This window comes from Podarcis tiliguerta (genome assembly GCF_965153285.1).
Source record: "Podarcis tiliguerta genome assembly, chromosome: 12".
Classification (NCBI taxonomy): domain Eukaryota; kingdom Metazoa; phylum Chordata; class Lepidosauria; order Squamata; family Lacertidae; genus Podarcis; species Podarcis tiliguerta.
In genome coordinates, this window is record NC_139545.1 from 57,091,154 (window position 1) to 57,110,767 (window position 19,614).

General features: G+C 47.6%; 2 protein-coding genes and 1 long non-coding RNA gene across 5 annotated transcripts in view; 2 read left to right on the top strand and 1 right to left on the bottom strand.

Moving 5' to 3' along the window:
* CCM2 (CCM2 scaffold protein) overlaps positions 1–4,252 on the bottom strand; it is a 47,354-nt gene extending 43,102 nt beyond the window's left edge. Inside the window, exon 1 of the mRNA XM_083406635.1 lies at positions 4,019–4,252. Coding sequence (XP_083262761.1) covers positions 4,019–4,048 — 30 coding nt within the window. The 5' untranslated portion in view covers positions 4,049–4,252. The remainder of the gene's footprint in view (positions 1–4,018) is intronic.
* Positions 4,253–6,387: 2,135 nt separating this feature from the next.
* LOC310661090 lies at positions 6,388–13,925 on the top strand. The gene is made up of 5 exons (XR_014503693.1): positions 6,388–6,555; positions 7,833–7,969; positions 9,314–9,422; positions 10,719–10,903; positions 13,646–13,925. It is a non-coding gene; the product is annotated as an uncharacterized lncRNA (long non-coding RNA).
* Positions 13,926–18,205: 4,280 nt separating this feature from the next.
* Positions 18,206–19,614, top strand: part of MYO1G (myosin IG) — a 96,817-nt gene continuing 95,408 nt past the window's right edge. For 2 of the 3 annotated variants that reach the window (XR_014503656.1, XM_083406168.1), the window contains exon 1: positions 18,207–18,388. Coding sequence is in view for 2 of the 3 variants with exons in the window: in XM_083406168.1 (XP_083262294.1) it covers positions 18,294–18,388 (95 nt within the window). In the remaining variant the exon portion in view is untranslated. Of the gene's footprint in view, positions 18,389–19,614 lie in introns of all 3 variants that reach the window. The other variant, XM_083406167.1, reaches the window with a different exon arrangement.

Here is a 19,614-nt window from a genome sequence, read left to right on the forward strand (position 1 = left end):
CAGATGGGCAGGGTATAAATAATAAACTATTATTATTATTGGGGGGGCGGGTTGCACTGTGGGTAAAACCTCAGCGCCTAGGACTTGCCGATCGCATGTGGCGGGGTGAGCTCCTGTCTTTCGGTCCCAGCTCCTGCCCACCTAGCAGTTCGAAAGCACCCCCAAGTGCAAGTAGATAAATAGGTACCGCTCCGGCGGGAAGGTAAATGGCGTTTCCGTGTGCTGCGCTGGTGCTGGCAAAAAATATGGTAATTCTATTCCGAGACTACGCTTCCCATTAACTTTTCCAGAGGGGTTTCTTTAAGAAAATGAAAAGTTGTTTGACTAACACAACTTGTTCTTAAGTGACCTAGGGTTCAGGGGTCAAGTGGCCAAGTTTGCTGAAGGCACAGGATTATTTGGGATAGGAAAAAAAACAAAATAGTGTGATGAAGAGCTCTAAAAGAATCTTTCTGAAAACGAGTGACTAAGCAAGAAAATAGCAAATGTGGTTCTCTGCAAGCAGGTGCAGACTGATGCATATTAGGACAAATAAATACCGTATTTTTTGTTCTATAAGACTCACCTTTTCCCTCCTAAAAAGTAAGGGGAAATGTGTGTGCGTCGTATGGAGCGAATGCAGGCTGCGCAGCTATCCCAGAAGCCAGAACAGCAAGAGGGATCGCTGCTTTCACTGCGCAGCAATCCCTCTTGCTGTTCTGGCTTCTGAGATTCAGAATATTTTTTTTCTTGTTTTCCTCCTCCAAAAACTAGGTGCGTCTTGTGGTCCGGTGCTTCTTATAGAGCGAAAAATACGGTACATAAATCCTCACTTCCTGTGGGGTCCGAGCTGGCAGTGGCTGATTTCTGAGGATAGCGCAATGAAAACGTCATCTAGCTGTGAAAGTGGATGAACTTTGTGCCAGGGATCATTAGGAAAGGGAGTGATAGCCAAAGCGTCAAAATCTTTGGGCTTTTATATAACTCTGCGATGCAATTGCACCAGAAATATTGTGTACCGTTCAGGACACCAGCCTTCAAAATAAAAATATATTGCCGAGTTGAAAAGGATGAAGGAAACGGCAGCAAAAGAGATCTGAGGGTCAGATTGACGCATCTGTGAGGAATATAATTCTAGAAACTGAGCATTGGGAGACGCTGGAAAGACTAAAGACTTCTTCGCAGTCACATACCTTCGGCTATGGAATTTGCTTCCACAAGGAGTGGTGAAAGCCACCAGGCTGAACAGCTTTTAAATGGGATTAGATAAATTAATGGAGAACAGTATCAGTCACAACGGCAGTGTCCTAAATATATATTCAGAGGCGCCACGTCTCTAAAGACCAGTCACCGGGGAACAACAAAATGAGAGCTCCAGCCCTCATGTCCTGATTATGAGCTTCTTACAGCGAGCTGATTAAGCCTTGTGGGATGAGGCCATGGGTAGGCAAACTAAGGCCCGGGGGCCAGATCCGGCCCAATTGCCTTCTCAATCCGGCCCGTGGTCGGTCCAGGAATCAGCATGTTTTTACATGAGTAGACTGTGCCCTTTTATTTAAAATGCATCTCTGGGTTATTTGTGGGGCATAGGAATCCGTTCATTCCCCCCCCCCCCAATATAGTCCGGCCCCCCACAAGGTCGGAGGGACAGTGGACCGGCCCCCTGCTGAAAAAGTTTGCTGACCCCGGACTAGGCAGACCTTCAATATGATCCAGAAACTAGGAGCTCTCTCCTTAAGTCCTTAACTCATTGAATACGTTAGTACAGAGCAGGCTGCTGAGGAGCAAAGGAATTCATCACACAGCAAGCAAAAACAAAATACCGTATTTTTCGCTCTATAGGATGCACTTTTTCCCCTCCAAAAATGAAGGGGAAATGTGTGTGCGTCCTATGGAGCGAAAGCAGGCTTCAGGCAGCTATCTCCCAGGTGGAGAGGTTGCGCATGACTAAAGAGGAAGCCAAGACAGCCAGCGGGATGGATCCTGCTCGCTGTCTTGGCTTCTTTGCTTTTGGGGCTGGGGGGGAATAATTTTTTTTCTTTATTCCCCCCCCCCCTAAAAACTAGGTGCGCCCTATGGTCTGGTGCGCCCTATGGAGTGAAAAATACTGTATTCAACAACGGATGAGGCTGGTCTGGCACAGATCTTTCCCCCCTCCACTGCCAAATATTACCTGGTGACAGCAGAATCACAAGAGCTCCCCAAGGGAAAGATTTCACAAGGTGCCTAATGGAAGCCTTTTGGGTTTGACAATACTCCCTCTACCCCAATACTTGCCAACTATGAAATACTGAGAGAGGGTGGGATGGAAAGGAAGACTGCAAATGTAAAACTCTCTGGCAACTGGGGGAACGGGGCAAAGAGCAGGAGGATATCACGATTCGTATCATCTAAATATTTCAAACATAATATTCCCCCGTCCAATTATTGCCAGCTGTGAAATATTTGAAGTGGGTGGGGTGGAAAGGAGTCCTGCAAATGCAGAACTATTTGGAAATTGGGAGGGGGGGCAGGGAGTAGAAAAACATTAAACTTGATAGGATGTAAACGTTTTAAAGATACCAACCAGGACTTTCTTTATTATTGGCATACGTAAAATGCGAGGTGTGGGGAGAGGAGGAGGAAAATCCTGAGGATCTACCTCTGATAAAATTGAGGAGAGAGAGAGAAAAAAACAAGAGCAGGACTGCAAATCGATCATGTTTTATTTCATAAAAAAAAGAAAAATCTCTCTCCCCCCCCCCACACCTGGAAAGTTCTTATAAGCTGCGCAACAACACCCCCATCTCTAATTCTTATTTGGGGTGATCTGGTTTTTAAAAGAAAAAGTGCGGATAACAGGACTTCAGTTTGATCTTATTCTATTTAATTGAAACATCCGCACCCCGCAATTTTTATTGGTTGTGTGAACACCCCCAACTCCAATTCTTATTTGGGGTGATCTGGTTTTAAAAGTGGGGATAACAGGACTTCAATTTGATCTTGCTTTATGTAATTAAAACAACTGCAATTTTTATGGGTTGTGTGAACACCCCCCCACTCCAATTTGTATGGGGGATATTCTGGTAAAAAAGGGGGGCACCAGGACTTCAATTTGATCTTGTTTTATTTAATGAAAACATCTGCACCCCACAATTCTTATGGGTTGTGTGAAGACTCCCCCAACTCCAGTTCTTATGGGAAGGTATGGGGGGTATTCTGGTAAAAAAGGAGGGCAGCAGGACTTTCAATTTGATCTTGTTTTATTTAATTAAAGCCTCCCCACCCCCCAATTTTTATAGGTTGTGTGAAAACCCCCAACTCCAATTCTTATTGGGGTGATCTGGTTTTAGAAACAAAAAGTGGGGATAGCAGGACTTCCAATTTGATCTTGTTTTATTTAATTAAAGCATCTCCAAGCAGCCCCAACTCCAATTCTTACTTGGGGTAATCTGGTTTTTAAAAGAAAAAGTGGGGATAACAGGACTTCAATTTGATGTTGTTCCATTTAATTAAAACATCTGAACCCCCAATTTTTATGGGTTGTGTGAATATTCCCAACTCCAATTCTTATGGAGGGGGGGTTATTCTGGTAAAAAGGGGGGGGCAGCAGGACTTCAATTTGATCTTGTTCTATTTAATTAAAACATCTGAACCCCCAATTTTTATGGGTTGTGTGAATATTCCCAACTCCTATTCTATTCTGGTAAAAAGGGGGGGCAGCAGGACTTCAATTTGATCTTGTTCTATTTAATTAAAACATTTGAACCCCCAATCCCTATGGGTTGTGTGAACACCCCCAACCCCAATTCTTATGGGGGGATATTCTGATAAAAAGGGGGGGCAGCAGGACATCAAATTGATCTTTTAAACCCCCCCCCAATTTTTATAGGTTGTGTGAATATTCCCAACTCCAATTCTCATGGGGGGAATCAGCCCCCCAACTCCCCCCTGCCCCCCCCAGTGTATCTGCCCCTCCCCCACCCTCCCCCTAAGGCCCCGCCCTCCTCCCAGGCCCCGCCCCCTCTCCCCCCCGGCGCCCCCGCCCTCCCCGCCTCACCTTTTTGCCCCTCTTGCCTTCCTCCTCCATGTCTCAGGCGGGGCCCGGAGGCATCTCCCCGCCCGGGCCGCGCGCTCCCTTCACTGCGCCGCCATCCCGGAAGAGCGGGAGCCTCAAGCCGAGCCAGGAGAGCCGCCGCCGCCGCCGCGGCAACAACTTTTCAATCCTGCCGCCATCTTGGGCGTCGGCGTTCCCGGCGTGCCCCGCGCCAGCGCTCGCCTTCATTCAGGCCTCGCCGAGAGGAGCCCAACGGCCCGGCGCGGGAGGACTGACGTCAGTCCTCCGGGAAGGAGGAGCGGAGAGGGAGAGGCGGGAGAGAGAAAGGCTCGGTTGCCCAAAGAGGTAGGGGGAAATGTATGAGTTCCGGTCCGCCCTCAGTTCCGGTTCTGATGGGGTGGTCAAAGAGGGTGGAAGAGTGGGTGTTGCACCTGAAAAAAGAAGCGCCTTAAAGACATTTATATTATATTATATTATATTATATTATATTATATTATATTATATTATATTATATTATATTATATTATATTATATTATATTATATTATATTATATTATATTATATTATATTATATTATATTATAGTGAGAGCTGGACCATAAAGAAGGCTGATCACCGAAGAATTGACGCTTTTGAATTATGGTGCTGGAGGAGACTCTTGAGAGTCCCATGGACTGCAAGAAGATCAAACCTCTCCATTCTGAAGGAAATCAGCCCTGAGTGCTCACTGGAAGGACAGATCCTAAAGCTGAGGCTCCAATACTTTGGCCACCTCATGAGAAGAGAAGACTCACTGGAAAAGACCCTGATGTTGGGAAAGATGGAGGGCACAAGGAGAAGGGGACGACAGAGGACGAGATGGTTAGACAGTGTTCTCGAAGCTACAAACATGAATCTGACCAAACTGCGGGTGGCAGTGGAAGACAGAAGTGCCTGGCGTGCTCTGGTCCATGGGGTCACGAAGAGTCGGACACGACTGAACGTCTAAACAACAACAACAATTATATTATAATTTCCTGAGAAATCTCTATGTGGGACAAGAAGCTACAGTTAAAACTGGATATGGAACAACTGTTTGGTTCAAAATTGGGAAAGGAGTACGACAAGGCTGCATATTGTCTCCCTGCTTATTTAACTTATATGCAGAATTCTTCATGCGAAAGGCTGGGCTGGATGAATCCCGAGCTGGAATTAAGATCACCAGAAGAAATATCAACAGCCTCAGATATGCAGATGACACAACCTTGATGGCAGAAAGTGAGGAGGAATTAAAGAACCTTTTATTGAGGGTGAAAGAGGAGAACGCAAAATATAGTCTGAAGCTCAACATCAAAAAAAGGAAGATCGTGGCCACTGGGCCCATCACCTCCTGGCAAATAGAAGGGGAAGAAATGGAGGCAGTGAGAGATTTTACTTTCTTGGGCTCCATGATCACTGCAGATGGTGACAGCAGTCATGAAATTGAAAGACGCCTGCTTCTTGGGAGAAAGGCGATGGCAAACCTAGACAGCATCTTAAAAAGCAGAGACATCACCTTGCCGACAAAGGTCCGTATAATTAAAGCCATGGTTTTCCCAGTAGTGATGTATGGAAGTGAGAGCTGGACCATAAAGAAGGCTGATCGCCGGAGAATGGATGCTTTTGAATTATGATGCTGGAGACTCTTGAGAGTCCCATGGACTGCAAGAAGATCAAACCTCTCCATTCTGAAGGAAATCAGCCCTGAGTGCTCACTGGAAGGACAGATCCTGAAGCTGAGGCTCCAAGACTTTGGCCACCTCCTGAGAAGAGAAGACTCACTGGAAAAGACCCTGATGCTGGGAAAGATGGAGGGCACAAGGAGAAGGGGACGACAGAGGACGAGATGGTGGGACAGTGTTCTTCGAGCTACAAACATGAATCTGACCAAACTGCGGGAGGCAGTGGAAGACAGGAGTGCCTGGCGTGCTCTGGTCCAGGGGGTCACGAAGAGTCGGACACAACTAAACGACTAAACAACAACAACAAAAGAGCCCAGTGACCCCTTACAGCAGAACATGGAGGTGGCAACACAGGGATCATATTGTGCTGTAATAAAATCTGCCATCCTTTGAGGTGCCACAAGGCTTTCCCACTCTACATGAATTTCTCTATATTTCCCCTCTTCTTAATCCGGATTCCCACCAACTACAACTGACGACCGAAAGTCGCTGTAGAGAACCAGTTAGACTGCCTCCCCTTTGCTCCTCTGCCCCGCCCGCTCCGCGCAAGGCGAGACCCATCGCCGCCACCTGCTGGCGAGCGGCGCGATTGCAGTTCTATTGAAACCATTAATACAGAGAGGTCGTAAACCGTAAGGCCTGTGAGCCGCTAGGGGGCGAAGGAGAGACTTCGGGGAAGGAGGAGGCGGGGTTTCGACGCGGTGGCGTCACACGCACGGAGCAGGCGGGTCTTACGAAGGAGAGCGAAGCAGATGGCGGTTTCTGCTTCTGGGCCGCCTGGAAAATGGATCTGTCGCCATCCGCGGCGACCGAGTCCAGTCCGCGGCCTGGAGGGATGCAGGTAGATAGTTTAGTCTCTGCTGTCTTGTGGGGATGCGGCCTTTAACCCGGGTTTGTTGAGTCTCGGCGCTCAACGGGCTGTTGTGTTGGGCCTTATTTTCTGGGTGGACTACAGTTCCCAGAAAGCAGCGCGGCCCTTTCTCCCTAGTCTACATATAAGAGGAGGAATGGGGGGTGCTGGGAGTTGTAGTTTAGCTGTTAGGTTTCTTTATATGCTGGTTTTTCTTTCACTTACAATCCCCTGCTGCATTTTGGAGCCTGTTTTCCCTTTGGGATAGATCTGGCGTTAGGAAAAGGCCTGCTTTCTAAGATGTAGGCTGGAATGCACGTGGTGTGGACTAGAAACTTGACTCTTGGAAAAACGGGGGCCAGGGGTGCTTAGAAACAGCCTTTTCCTTTTTAAAAAAAATCATTTTTATAGATTTTCCAATAAAAAGAATCCAATTAATATATCCAATCATAACACTCCAATTAAAATAAAAAACTAAAATTAAAAAAGACCAATTTATAGCCTGAATTATATTTATTAATTTTTCAGAGCTCCCCACGGTCTGGATCTCTAAAGCAAAAATCTCCGCATCTTAGTCCTGCTTCTCCTTGTTGTTTCATAAACAGCCTTTTCGAATCTGCTTTTATTTTTATTTTTCTGTGCGTTCTCCCAATGCCCTGGAAGGAAGATTGTGATTAATCACAAAGTTCTTCTTCCATTTTGTTCTGTGGCCTTGGACCCAAAGCCTTGCGCTGCATTCACCGGTGATCTTTCCAATTCCCCTCCTTTTTTAGAAAATATTTTTGTTAGTTTTTTAACATATCATTTTCAACTATTATTAAACATACTTTTATATCTTATTCAATTTTTTTGTACTTCAATCACATCTGAAAATTTTCCAATCTTTTCCACTTAATTTACATTTCATACTTTCACTATTACATTCAAATATCATAACTAATACAGTGGTACCTCGGGTTACATACGCTTCGGGTTACAGACCCCACTAACCCAGAAATAGTGCTTCAGGTTAAGAACTTTGCTTCAGGATGAGAATAGAAATCGTGCTCCGGCAGCGGGAGGCCCCATTAGCTAAAGTGGTGCTTCAGGTTAAGAACGGACCTCCGGAACGAATTAGGTACTTAACCTGAGGTACCACTGTATCTCTCTTTCTCTTCTTTGCAATATTTCATATATTCCTCCTTACAAAACTTCTTGTAGTCCTACTAGCGTAATTTGTTGATTACAGTTGCTCCCAATTTCTCTTCTCCTTGGCTTTTATATGTTAGGAACAGCCCTGCTTGTGTCCTGCTTGCTCAAGGTGTCTGATTGGCTGCTGCGACGACAAAATGGTGGACCGGAGGAGCCTTTGCCCTGATCCATTAAGGCCTTTGGGAGCTGGAGAAATTAGCGCTACCTTGGAGAGGTAACAAAGAGTTTCTCTGAAAATATGTAGAAACAACAATCCGTGCAGCGCATCTCAGGATAGCGGGCAGAAAAAGTTGTAGTTCAAGAACATCGTATGACCTTCGAAGCGATTCTGTTACTTAGTTTATTCTTTGCTATATCGCCGCAACACATTGGTTTTTGACTGTGGCCGCACCGTATGTTTAAAGCACATGACTCCCCCAGAGAATCCTGGGAACTGTAGTTCTGTGATGGGGTAAACTATAGTTCCCACAGTTCTTTTGAGGAGGGGAGCCATGTGCTTTAAATGCAGGCATGTATGTAGTCTTACACGCTGTGGGTTTTGCTACCCTAGTTTAACACCATTAGCAGCACTGTTAGAAACTTGGATATTCAACGGATGACTCCTGAAGTGATACGATACGATATCTTTATTGTCATTGTCCCATACAGAACAATGAAATTGAAAAATCTACATAAGACATTCAAAAAACCTAAAAACTCTGAAACCCCATTTTAAAATACACTATACTATAGAGACTCCTTCTACTGCGTTTAGAACCAGAATTGCATTGGGGTAGAAACTGTTTCTCAGGCGGCTAGTCCTGATCTTTATAACCCTGGACCTTCTTCCAGAAGGCAGAAGCTGAAAGAGATCATTTCTGGGGTGCGCACTATCCTGCGCTATCTCTGCAGCTTTCTTACGGCACCTGGAAGCGTAGATTTGATCTAAGGTGGGAAGAGTGCACCCAATTATTCTCTCTGCAGTCTTTACAACCCTGGACAGCGTTGTTTTCCCCTGACCGTGCGGCTCCCAAAACACACAGACCGTTAATACACTCTCCACAGTACAATGGTAAAATGCCATCAACAGGTCCTTTGAGGGATTGTTAGGAGCCCCACAACAGACCGTCTAGTCGCTCTTTTTTCCAGTCCCGCTATTTGTGTTTCCCCCCCACAACGCAAGAACTAATAGACAATTCGCATCAGGGACACGTCGTTAATATCACATTTCTAATAACAATTCTTCATCAGATACCACAAACATAAAAGGGTCTCAGCCCCTTCCAAAGCGGGGCTTCTGATTCAATCGGAAGCCCCGTCGGATGTTCAGCTTCCAAAAGAATGTTCAAATACCAAAACGCTCACTTCCAGTTTCGGAGCCAGAACGTTCGACTCCTGAGGTGTTCGGGAGCTGAGATAGGACTGTAATAAGAATTAGTAACAATAATTTAAGACTTTGGCAAAGTTAAAAGAAAAACAGTAGGCTAGAAACAGATTAAAACTCGCACCAGCTTTCTAAACACAGGAATAGGGAATGCTGAACCATTCTATATTATTTTTGTCCCCCTCCCCTTTGCAGATTCTCTTTGTGATGGTGTCATTTAGAGAGGAACTTGGCTAAGAAGACTGCGATGTTCCGCATGCTTACAAGAAAATCCAGTTGGGCTTCCTGACGAAGGTGCCAGGCTGTAAGTCTCCTGCTCTGAAATATGAGCCGCCCGTTTCTCCTCGCAAGCCTTCCAGCATGGCTGGGTCTGCGCTGTGACCCTGATCATTCCTGCAGTGCTTGCCAGAGCAGTTGTGAGATGGTTTGAGGCCTCCCTCTGCCCCAACTTCGGAGGGAGGTTATAGAAATCTCGGCCAAGCCCTTTCCTGGGAGGCAGCTGAGTTGCAGGCTTCCCGTTTCACTCCTCACCCCTGGTCTCCCAGAACCAAGAGAGGCGTGAAGAGGGCAGCGGAGAAGTTAGCTTTGTGCAGGCGTAGTCTCCGATTTCTTGGGGAAAACCCTGGAGTGGAGGGGAATTACTGTATTTTTTGCTCTATAGGATGCACTTTCCCCCCTCCAAAAATTAAGGGGAGATATGTGTGCGTCTTATGGAGCGAATGCAGCCTCCTTGGCTTCAGCGACAGCAACGCGAAGCCTCCGAAGCGCAGAGGGAGTTCCCACTGCGTTCCGGAGGCTTTGGGTTCTTTTCACCGAAGCCAGGAGAGTCTGGTCTTTGAGGCTAGTGGTGGGAGAAAGCATCACTTCCCCCCACCGCCAGCCCCACACCGACCCCTCTCGCTCTCCAGGCTTCAGCGAGAGCAACGCAAAGACTCCGGAGCACAGTGCGAGTTCCCACTGCGTTCCGGAGGCTTCGGGTTCTTTTCACCGAAGCCAGGAGAGTCTGGTCTTTGAGGCTGGTGGTGGGAGAAAGCATCACCTCCCCCCACCACCAGCCCCACAAGCTCGGGGGGCAACGGGAAGACGCCACCTTGGCGCTGCTCCCCAACCTCTTTGAGGCTTTTCCCCTGAGGAGGGAGAAGGGACTGACTGGCCGTGTCAGTCCCTTCTCCCTCCTGGTCGAAAAGCCCGCAGGAGCCGTGCGCTCCTTAAAGGGTGCGCGGCTCCTGTGGGCTTTTGCGGGAGATGGGGGAATTCCCCACCTCCCGCAAAAGCAGGGAGAAGGCTCCGCTGCTCCCAGAGCTTTGGGGGGGGGGAAGGATCTCTCCCCCCCCCCTTGATTTCCCCCTCTGAAAACTATGTGCGCCCTATGGTCAGGTGCGCCCTATGTAGCGAAAAATACGGTAGGCAGCTGTGGTGAGGCAGTTAAAAAGTTAACTCCAACTTGCTCAGTGTTATTTACTGCTGTCGCGCTCCTGTCAGAAGGGGAGGGAGTTAAAAAGGAACTTGATAGCGCCACACACCCTTCCTCATTTCATCTCGCTTCTAGGCTCTGCCTCCTCAGTCCCAACAATAGCCATTCATTTCTCTGTCTCTTTAGTTCAGGATGTGAGCTCAGATCACGTTGGATCCAGCAGCGCCGAGTGAAGTGGATCCTTCCTTAGTGACCTTCTCAGACCACACGGCCTGGCAATTAACCCACCTGGCGGACTTGAGTCCCAGCTCCGAACAGTGTTTCAGCTCCGCGAAAGGGGAACAATTCACTCTTGGGACTCGGCTAGATTGGTAAAGGAAAAAGGTTTTATATGCGATACAACACCGTGGCACCAGATGGCGCTGTGGCGTTCTGTTTTTGCCAACCTGATTTCTCATTGTAAAGGTCGTTTTTTCTGAAACCCTTTTTTGATGTGTCTAAATCCCGCCTTGTCTTGAGGCTTTTCAAAGTTTGGGAACTCATTCAGGCTGTAGTATACAAATTTAATAAATAATCCTTGATCTCCGGGGCTTTTCAGTGGCACCTTGCGTTGCTCTGACTGCAAATGTCCAGTCTCCCAAGATGGTGCAAGATTTCCCAGTTTAAAAAGTGTTGTAAACAATAAAAATCTGCCCTTATTCCCTTATGGGGGCACAAGAGCCCTTATAGAGTCCTTTGTAGGTTCTCCATCGGTCAGAGAAAATAACAGAGGCCAACCGGAGAATATTGAGAAGCAAAGCAGCTCGTAAGCCTGATCTTTATTGATCTGTTGCAACAGGGTGCTCCCCTCTCACACAGGAGAGGAGGAGGACCTCAAACAGTGGCGCGCAAGGCCTTATATAGACATTTGAAAGTCCCTGCCCTGGAGCTCAAGACCACCCCTCCATACATCATACATACATCACGGAAAAGGTGGTCTGCAACAGAAATTTGAATGCTGTTGTTTTTCCTGTCTGCCAGGTTATCTGATAATGCCTTATCTGATTGCCTTTCCTGGTAGTCTTTTCCTGGTACAGCGGTACCTCGGGTTAAGTACTTAATTCGTTCCGGAGGTCTGTTCTTAACCTGAAACTGTTCTTAACGTGAAGCACCACTTTAGCTAATGGGGCCGCCTGCTGCCACTGCGCCGCCAGAGCACAATTTCTGTTCTCATCCTGAAGCAAAGTTCTCAACCTGAAGCACTATTTCTGGGTTAGCGGAGTCTGTAACCTGAAGCGTATGTAACCCGAGGTACCACTGTAGCCTGTCACCCTTTGAAATGGTGATTACTAAATTCCTGTGACAAGGAAGGTTTTTCCCACCATCTTTGCTTGGTACATTTATGAACATTTATTATATATCTAAGACCATAAAATTCTTATTACGAAAGCTTGAAGCTTCTGCATCTGTATAACAAGGCTGGTGGACCTCCAGATATGTTTGCACTACATATCCCAGCATCCCTGAGCAGTGGCCATGTTGTCTGGGGGCTGATGGGAGTTTGACAGCATCGGGAGAACCTTTGCTTCCTCACCCCTAGCCTAAGGCAGATGGAGATTCTTCATGTCGCTCACAGCAGCTCTCGCGACAGAGGTTGTGTGCCTGTCTTTGCCTTCTCATTCTCCTCCTCCCGCAAGCCTTCCAGCGTGGCTCGGTCATACCCGTGACCCTGATCATTCCTGTAGCGCTTGCAAGAGCAAATCTGTGACGTTTGAGGCCTCCCTCGGTTCTGTCTTCGGGGTGAGGTTATAGAAATCTCAGACAAGCGTTTCCCAGGAGAATCGGGTTCGAAGAAGGCGCATCTGCAGTTAGAACAGGGCAAGCTGAGGGCACTGAGGCTTTTAAAACCATCTTGCAGTCTTAAGAGGTCTCATCAGCTGCAGGGCTGTCTAATCTGGAAATCTGTTGCCAGTGGAAATGAAAACGGGTTTATACGTCTCTTTCAAAAAGCAAACTAGCAAAACCCTTTTTGTTTTGAATGGGTGCTTTTGTCGGACGAGAGAATCTTTCTTTCGTTGCTGTCCTGGGTGGAATTTGCTTCTGAGTAGGGAGTGCATCTGCTCAGACCTTGCGTTTGATTTGGAGAGGCTTGGGTTGGCAGTCGTTTCAGAGGGGTGGCGAAAGCGAGGACTCCTGAGATCCTGAATGGGGTAACCGTGCCCCTGAAGGACCAGGTGCGCAGCCTGGGAGTCATTCTGGACTCATAGCTGTCCATGGAGGTGCAGGTCAGTTCTGTATCCAGGGCAGCTGTCTACCAGCCCCATCTGGTACGCTGGATGAGCCCCTCCCTGCCCACAGATTGTCTCGCTAGAGCGCTTCATGCACTCTCCCGCTTGGACTCCTGCAATGCACTCTACGTGGGGCTCCCTTTGAAGGTGACCCAGAAACTACAACTAATCCAGAATGTAGCAGCTAGACTGGTGACTGGGAGCAGCCACCTAGACCACATAACACCGGTCTTGAAAGACCTACACTGGCTCCCAGTACGTTTCCGAGCACAATTCAAAGTGTTGGTGCTGACCTTGAAAGCCCTAAACAGCCTCGGTCCTGTATACCTGAAGGAGCGTCTCCACCCCCGTCGTTCACCCCGGACACTGAGGTCCAGCACCGAGGGCCTTCTGGCGGTTCCCTCACTGCGAGAAGCCAAGTTACAGGGAACCAGGCAGAAGGCCTTCTCGGTAGTGGCACCCACCCTGTGGAACGCCCTCCCACCAGATGTCAAAGAGAACAACAACTAACTGACTTTTAGACGACATCTGAAGGCAGCCCTCTTTAGGGAAGCTTTTAAAGTTTGATGCATTACTGTATTTTAATATTCTGTTGGAAGCCGCCCAGAGTGGCTGGGGAAACCCAGCTAGATGGGCAGGGTATAAATAATAATAATAATTATTATTGTTGTTAATTAATTCTTACTGTTGTGGGGGAGGAAGGAAAAGGAGATTGTTAGCCGCTTTGAGACTCCTTAAGGTAGTGATAAAGCGGGATATCAAATCCAAACTCTTCTCTTCTTTCTCAGCTAGATCTTTCAGCATTACTGTGCAGATTTTAAAGCTCCTGCCTGTTTTGTCTTCCAGATCCCTGGAGGAAGAGGTGCCAAGCAGAGCAGTGCAGCTGCTAGGACAAGTGACCCATCCCTGCTGGACAGCTACGGCTGCTGTTGCCTTAATACCTGAACCCCACCAGCCGGCTCTTGCGTTAAACCCGTGGGCGTGGCGTTCCGCTTTCCCCCGGCTCACCCATCCCGTTCTGAGTCATTTTGCCGGGTGACAAAATCTGGGCAGGATGTCAAACCTGAAAGAGGAAGTCTCTGGTCATAGCGCAAGATTCTTTTAATAAATAAGCAAATACAGTAAATCGTGCAGCGTTTTGTCTCTTGGGGGGGGGCGTGTTTGGCTTTATTCCTCTGCTCTGAAAAGGAAGTGCTTTTGCAAAGGGCTTCTGGGCTCAGCCCTGGGCAACAGGGTGCGGGCAGGTAATCAGGCATCTTACTAAGCTGTTTCCTGAGTGTGTGTTTGCTTGCCTCTCCACTTCCTCTATTCCAAGGAAGAAGGAAGCTCGCTCACCCAGAAAAACATTTGCCATTTCCCCCCACCTTTTTTTATCTACTGGACTAGTTAGCTGCAAAGTGGAAATCTGCAGTTGTTTAGAAGCTGGAGGGCTAAGGCTGATATACGACATCTTTATTGTCATTGTCCCATGCAGAACAATGAAATTGAAAAACTACATAAAACATTCAAAAAACTCTGAAACCCCATTTTAAAATACACTATACTATAGAGACCCCTTATGCTACGTTTAGAACCAGAATTGCATTTGCATAGAAACTGTTTCTCAGGTGGCTAGTCCTGGTCTTTATAACCCTGTACCTTCTTCCAGAAGGCAGAAGCTGAAAGAGATCATTTCTGGGGTGCGCACTATCCTGCGCTATCTCTGCGGCTTTCTTATGGCACCTGGAAGCATAGATTTGATCCAAGGTGGGAAGAGTGCACCCAATTATTCTCTCCGCAGTCTTTACAACCCTGGACAACATTGTTTTTTCCCTGACCGTGCAGCTCCCAAACCACATGCACAGACTGTAAGTTAATACACTCTCCATAGTACAGTGGTAAAATGCCATCAACAGGTCCTTTGAGAGATTGTTTTCCGGAGGATTCTCGGAAAATATAACCTCTGCTGTGCTCTCTTCACCAGGTCTTTGCTGTTTTCTCCCCAGGTTAGGTTGTCTATCAACTCCATTCCCAGAAATCGAAAAACCGAGACCTGTTCCATACACTCCCCCTCAGTAAGATTCCACCTAAACATTAGAAGAACTTCCTGACAGTAAGAGCTGTTTGACAGTGGAATTTGCTGCCAAGGAGTGTGGTGGAGTCTCCTTCTTTGGAGGTCTTTAAGCAGAGGCTTGACAACCATATGTCAGGAGTGCTCTGATGGTGTTTCCTGCTTGGCAGGGGGTTGGACTCGATGGCCCTTCTGGTCTCTTCCAACTCTATGATTCTAATAAGTGGCTGAATAAGGACCGAGGAAAGCGGCAGGAATAAATTCAGGGCACATAAAACAGTTGTTGTTTTTATGCAGCCCATAGTTAAACTGTGGATCTCACTCCCGCAATGATTGTGGTGCTCATGGGCTGGGGAATTTTAGGATCATGGGCACATTTTGCCTGGTTGTGGGTTCCCCATCGCCCTCTCGTTAGTTGGGGCTCCCTTTCCAAGCTGTTCAGACGTGCATAATTGGATCACAACCTTATTGCACCACTTCTTCAAAATCTGCAAAATTCACTTGTAGCAAAGGAGTATATTATTATAGCTGTATATTTACTTAAGATCCCATGTTTTTCCCAGACTCAAGGCGGGTTAAACAAACTCAAACGACACAGGAAAAAGTGCACAAAGCAAAAAGCAAAAAAGTGCAATAGTTAATGAGTAATTAAATCTAATAGGATTAAAGCAATCTGGGAACAAATTATGTAAATGCAAATAGTAGAAGCAACGCAGCACTATTAAAACCTTTTCCTTCACGTAGGCTTGTTGGAATAAAACAGTCTTCATCTGCTAGTGGAAGGAAAATGAGGAGGGAGCCGTTCTGGCATTTATAGGGTGGCATTTGCAGAATTTGGGAGTAGCCTAGCAAGGAAGTCTCTGCTGCCCGCAACTATCCCCACTCAATAATTGGCTGCAGTTCTTTGAGGCAGCCCAAACTGGATGTAACTTAAGGCATATAGTAACTGTGTAGTAACACTCAGCCCCAGAGGGAGGCTGCTTCTGCCGGCTGATTCAGCAGGGATGGTTTAGCGCTCCCTGATCTGAGCTAGAAGCGCTTTCTTGTGCAAAGGCGTCTCGCAGAAGGGAGGAAATTACATCACTAGCCACAGGCCAGCGCTGAATGTCGGGGTTTTCAAGCAAGTGCTGCAAAATCGAGCCACGGAGGGTGCAAGCATCTCTTTCAAAATGGGCAAAGCAAGGGAGAGGCTTCTCATAGGTCGTCCTGCTAGGACACTGTCCCTAAAAGTCTTTTAATTGCTCCATCACCTGCCTGGCTCAAAATGGAGAAGAGAAGAGAAATGGCACAAGGGATTGGAGGAAATCCTCTGGGGGGTGGGAAGATGGGGGTGAAAATTGGGTTTTCAGGGTCAGTTGGGGTGGGAATAAGAAACGTCCCTATTTTCAATGGAGGAAACTTGGAGGACATGTAAATGTGTGACTTCCATTTCAGAACTTGCTGGTCAGGGGACACGGGTGGTGCTGTGGGTTAAACCACAGAGCCTAGGACTTGCCGATCAGAAAGTCGGCGGTTCGAATCCCCGCGACGGGGTGAGCTCCTGTTGCTCGGTCCCTGCTCCTGCCCACCTAGCAGTTCAAAAGCACGTCAAAGTGCAAGTAGATAAATAGGTACCGCTCTGGCGGGAAGGTAAACGGCATTTCCATGCGCTGCTCTGGTTCGCCAGAAGCGGCTTAGTCATGCTGGCCACATGACCCGGAAGCTGTTCGCCAGCTCCCTCAGCCAATAAAGCGAGATGAGCACCGCAACCCCAGAGTCGGCCACGACTGGACCTAATGGTCAGGGGTACCTTTACCTTCACCTATTGCAAGAAAGGGGTGGAATAACTTGTCTCTTTCTCCACGCAAAGTCCCTGTGTTATAAACCTCTGGTGGCTTTTTACCATATGTGGTGGGAATGTAGAGAAATTTTAAAATTCTGGGAAATGATGTATAATGAGTTAAAGAAAATGTTTAAATTAAAATTTGTAAAAAAAAACCACCAGAAGCATTTCTGTTAGGGATTGTAGGAAAAGACCTGCCAAGGAAAATAAAGGATTTATTTATGTATGCTACAACGGCGGCAGGAGTCTTAATAGCACAAGGATGGAAGAATGAGGAAATCCCGACAAAAGAACAGCAGCAAGAGAAATTGATGGGTTATGCAGAATTGGCGAAATTCACATGATACAAGCAGTGAGACGAGGACAACTGTGACTTTAAAGAAGAATGGGAATTCTTTACAAACTACAGTGGACACTGCGGGAGGCACGTTCACAACCTGCAGCGTCCGCAACCTGCAGCGCTGCGATTTGGCGCTTCTGCGCAAGAGCCGAAACCCGGAAGTAACCCGTTCCAGTACTTCTGGGTTTTGGCACATCTGTAACCCGAAAACGCGCAACCTGAAGCGCCTGTAACCCGAGGTATGACTACTTTAAAAAAAACCAAAATGAATTGGACTCCTCGGCAGGCTTTGAATAAACATACACAAATTTATTGATGGTTGACATAATAGATAGATAATTTAAGGATCTTTACCATTTTACAATATGCAGAGAATAACGTGTTGGAAAATCAGAGACAGGAGCTGAGGGAAGTTTCAGGGGGGGTTCTTCTAGGGAAGGGGAAAAATGGTGGAAAAATGAAGGTGATATGTTGTGATAATTTGATATGTAAGATTCTTATTATCAAAAATAAACCTCTGGTGGCACGCCCTCTCCTTAGTCATCCTTCGTTTGAGTTTGGTCTATGGGTTTGCAAGGGCGCAATTCAAGAAGGACACTGACAAACTGGAACGTGTCCAGAGGAGGGCAACCAAAATGGTCAAAGGCCTGGAAACGATGCCTTATGAGGAAGGGCTAAGGGAGCTGGGCATGTTTAGCCTGGAGAAGAGGAGGTTAAGGGGGGATATGATAGCCATGTTCAAATATATAAAAGGATGTCACCTAGAGGAGGGAGAAAGGTTGTTTTCTGCTGCTCCAGAGAAGCGGACACGGAGCAATGGATCCAAACTACAAGAAAGAAGATTCCACCTCAACATTAGGAAGAACTTCCTGACAGTAAGAGCTGTTCGACAGTGGAATTTGCTGCCCAGGAGTGTGGTGGAGTCTCCTTCTTTGGAGGTCTTTAAGCAGAGGCTTGACAACCATATGTCAGGAGTGCTCTGATGGTGTTTCCTGCTTGGCAGGGGGTTGGACTCGATGGCCCTTGTGGTCTCTTCCAACTCTATGATTCTATGAATTCTTTTTTCATGCACGACGACACCCGAGCGAGCGGAAACACAAGTGTCTCAAAAGCCCCAGCTAACCACAGGTCTCCACCCTCGCCTATCTGAAGGAAGCTCTCCCCGCCAGCCATCGCCGACTTGAGTCATTTGCTTTCAGTCTGCCAGTGGTGGGATCCGGCGGCCCCACAAGCTTCTCTCTCTTTCTCTCTCCCCATATCTGCACCCTTCCAGCGGCGGATCATGGCCGAACAAGAAAGCCTGGAGTTTGGGAAGGCTGATTTTGTCCTCCTAGACAAGGTCACCATGGAAGACTTCATGGAGAACCTGAAGCTGAGGTAACGACCTGGAAGCCTCGAGGGTTGCGAAAGATGGCAGGGCCGGGGGTCAGTTGTGTGGGGCCTGTGGGACTCACTGCCTCAGGATATGGCTAGGGAGGGTTGCTGGCAAGAGACTGAAGATGAGACGGAGGAAGAGAGCTACTGGATCAGGTCCGAGGCTGGCTTCCCATTTCCCAGAGTGGCCAGCCACAAGCCATAGCCGTTTAGCTGCGACTGCTGCGTTGCAGGCGGGTCAGGCTAGATGACCACTGATGTCCCCTCCAGCTCCACAGCTCTAGGATTGCCCACTTTGTGTTCCCACAGCTGACGGGTAATGTTTTTTCGATTGTTGTTGTTGTTTAGTCGTTTAGTCGTGTCCGCCACTTCGTGACCCCCTGGACCAGAGCACGCCAGGCACTCCTGTCTTCTACTGCCTCCCGCAGTTTGGTCAAACTCATGCTGGTAGCTTTGAGAACACTGTCCCACCATCTCGTCCTCTGTCGTCCCCTTCTCCTTGCGCCCTCCATCTTTCCCAACATCAGGGTCTTTTCCAGGGAGTCTTCTCTTCTCATGAGGTGGCCAAAGTACTGGAGCCTCAGCTTCAGGATCTGTCCTTCCAGTGAGCACTCAGGGCTCATTTCCTGAAGAATGGAGAGGTTTGATCTTCTTGCAGTCCATGGGACTCTCAAGAGTCTCCTCCAGCACCAAAGCATCCATTCTTCGGCAATCAGCCTTCTTTATGTTCCAGCTCTCACTTCCATACATCACTACTGGGAAAACCATAGCTTTAACTATGCGGACCTTTGTTGGCAAGGTGATTATTTCCGAGCACAATTCAAAGTGTTAGTGCTGACCTTTAAAGCCCTAAACGGCCTCGGTCCAGTATATCTGAAGGAGCGTCTCCACCTCCATCGTTCTGCCCGGACACTGAGGTCCTTCTCCGAGGGCCTTCTGGCGGTTCCCTCACTGCGAGAGGCCAAGTTACAGGGAACCAGGCAGAGGGCCTTCTCGGTGGTGGCACCTGGCCTGTGGAACCATCTGCAGTGGCTGCTGTCACCATCTGCAGTGATCATGGAGCCCAAGAAAGTAAAATCCATCACTGCCTCCATTTCTTCCCCTTCTATTTGCCAGGAGGTGATGGGACCAGTGGCCATGATCTTCGGTTTTCTGATGTTGAGCTTCAGACCATATTTTGCGCTCTCCTCTTTCACCCTCATTAAAAGGTTATTTAATTCTGCCTCACT